Genomic DNA, 2884 nt, shown 5'->3' on the forward strand with positions numbered 1-2884 from the left:
TTTCTAACTTAAATTTTTAATTATGAGACTAAGTGTTTCATTTCACTCTGAGTTCCTTCCGGACCCGAACCAACTAATCCGATAAGTCATAAATTAATTGCAAGACATAAATTGAGCAGTAAATGGGGGAACGGAGTTATAATATTTAAAACGACCGGTCGGGTCGTTACAACAACGAAATTGAAAACATACCATTAGGAGAGGTTACAACGAATAGGAATAACTTGATGAAATACCACAAGTTCCACTACAAAACCACTGAGGTCATAGGCAACAATACAATGTGCCTCCACCTCCCCCCCCCCCACCTCCACAACCACAAAAGACGCAACATCGGATTTTTCCTAATAAAGGATATGCAAAAGCCATAGTCCCACCTCACATTAGGGCGGAAAACTTTCAAATTACTAATGTGACACTCACTTTGCTCGAGCAATGAGGCTATTTCACCTGGACGCCGGCTCAAAATGCTTACAAGAATTTGAAAGGTTTTGTGGATACGTGTTGGGGAAACAAGCAAACAAATGTTTCGGAAAATGCTTTGCGGTAAAGGCTTTTTCCCGTCTCACTAAGGGGTAAGATTTGGATTAGTTGGAATGATTGCCTAATAATTCTATTCATACATGGGATGACTTGGCGACGAAGTTTGTTTCGAAGTTCTTCTCTCCCGGGCATATGTCAACTCTACGGGATGAAATATTGGCTTTAAAATAAAAGCCCAATGAACCTTTGCATGAAATTTGGGAGCGGTATCGTACAATGGTAAAGGAGTGTCCGAACAAAGATATGATCGATAACATGATCCAACGAACATTTTACCGTGGTATCAATACCATGAATCAATGTGTGGTCAATCAATTAGCCGGAGACAATTTTATGACAACACCTTATGCGGAGGCATGTGAGATTCTTGATGAGATGGAGGAAACTTCTTCGGCTTGGCAATCTTGAGCTAATTTTCCCCAAGGCAATCCCAATATGATCCATCTTCATAAAGAATTGCAAGACCATGGGCAAGTTATTGCTGAATTGCCCACAACCATGACTCAACTCGTTAAGGCTCAACCTCATCAAACTCAAGCTCCTAATAAAGTTCATGCTATGGAAGGAGTGAATGTCTTGGCCAAAAATAAGAGGACTAAAGGTCCCCAATTTCAATCCTGGGTAGAGCATTATGCACATGATGATGGTAGCTATAACCAAAATGACTCTTATCAAGAGCAAGAATAAGAGGTACAAATTGTGAATAATTACCAACGGCAACAGAGCAATTTTCAAGGCTCAAATCAAAATCAATGGTGTTCCCAAAATAACCAAGGCAATTGAGGTTCTAAAAACAAAGGAAATTAGTATAACAACAACAACAACAACAATAATAACCAAGGAAATTGGAGAGTCAAAAATCAAGGAAATTGGGGAAACAATAATAATCATACAAATTGAAGTTCGGGTTTTCCAAAACCCTCAATGTACCAACAACCAAGTAGCCCACCTCTTTATACTTCCCACGGTTCAAGTTCTTCAAGCAATGAAATGGGTCGTATTGAGAACATGTTCAAGCAAATGATGGAAAAGAATGCGGATTTGGATTCCCAACTTGCCTCACATACCACATCAATCCGTAATCTTAAAGTTCAAATGTGGAAAATTTCTCAAGCTTTTAATACTCTTCCTAAGGGTGCATTACCAAGTGACACGGTAATGAACCCGAATGGTGGTAATAATATGGGCATGCTATGGCGATTATCACAAGAAGTGGAAGAGGCAGGAATGCACCCACCTCAAATGAAAAACAACATATGTATGATGAACAAGTGATACAATAGGAGGAGATCCCTCAAAATGATGTTCAAGTGCATGATGATGTTCAGATTGATATTGATGATAGTATGGACGAGACCCGAGAAGAGGTGAACCCATCTAGGGAACACATCATTGACATACTGGATCCGGTAGTGCAAAAGGCTAAGGAACCCTTGCCAAAGCCCCAACCTCCTTACCCTCAAAGGCTTACAAAGAAAAATGGTGAAAATCAATTCAATAAGTTCATTCAAATAATGAAAGGTCTCTCTATTAATGTTCCATTGATGGAAGCTTTGGAACAAATTCTCAGTTATGCCAAGTTTATGAAAGATCTTGTGACCAAGAAGAGGTCGATGAATTTTGAAATAATCAAGGTCACTCATCAAGTGAGTGCAATTGTTTATTCCATAGATCCTAAGTTAGAGGATCCCGGTACTTTTACAATTCCTTGTACTATTAAAAGTGCCGATTTTAAGCTCTTTCTAATCTTGAGGCGAGTATCAATTTGATGCCCTATTTGGTGTTCAAAACTTTGGGGATTGGAAAACCAAGACCCACTTCTATGAGGTTGTAAATGGCCGATTGCATAATAAAGCGACCGTTGGGAGTGATTGAGGATGTATTGGTCCGAGTTGATAAATTTATTCTTCCGGCGAACTTTGTGATTCTAGATTGTGAGGTTGATTATGAGGTGACTATCATTATTGGGAGGTCTTTACTTGCTACGAGTAAGTCCCTTTGTGATGTTGATGCCGGAAAACTCACTTTCCGGGTTGGTGATGAATTAGTGGTATTCCATATGTGCAAGTCCATGCATCAATCAAATAGCAATGAGTTGTGCTCTTTTGTGGACTTGGTGACCGATGCCATTATTGATGGAACAAGTGCTACAATCGATGTTGGTGACATGTTGGTTTCACGACCCGAAATTTCCACCTTCGGAACCGTGATAGCGCCTAACATTTCACTTTCTAGGCAAGCCAACGTCAGAATATAATTAGCCATTTTAACAAAATTGTAAATTTTTTAATAACAAGGAAACAGATGCGGAAATAAAGTCTGAAGTAAAATGAATAATCCA

At 39.3% G+C, this 2884-nt stretch overlaps 1 protein-coding gene across 1 annotated transcript; it reads left to right on the top strand.

The window, feature by feature from the left end:
• The first annotated feature begins 1533 nt into the window (after positions 1 to 1533).
• LOC138894879 (uncharacterized) lies at positions 1534 to 2312 on the top strand. The gene is made up of 2 exons (XM_070179613.1): positions 1534 to 1698; positions 1827 to 2312. Exons 1-2 carry the CDS (start codon positions 1534 to 1536, stop codon positions 2310 to 2312), a joined length of 651 nt encoding a protein of 216 aa, XP_070035714.1.
• The last annotated feature ends 572 nt before the right edge of the window (positions 2313 to 2884 follow it).

Source organism: Nicotiana tomentosiformis, chromosome 6 (genome assembly GCF_000390325.3).
Source record: "Nicotiana tomentosiformis chromosome 6, ASM39032v3, whole genome shotgun sequence".
Taxonomy (NCBI): domain Eukaryota; kingdom Viridiplantae; phylum Streptophyta; class Magnoliopsida; order Solanales; family Solanaceae; genus Nicotiana; species Nicotiana tomentosiformis.

Bases quoted from the DNA above. Each gene is read 5' to 3' on its own strand.
- LOC138894879 (XM_070179613.1), top strand. From the start codon at position 1,534: ATGGGTCGTATTGAGAACATGTTCAAGCAAATGATGGAAAAGAATGCG. The intron at 1,699-1,826 runs GTAATGAACCCG...GTGATACAATAG, and splicing joins GTGCATTACCAAGTGACACG to GAGGAGATCCCTCAAAATGA.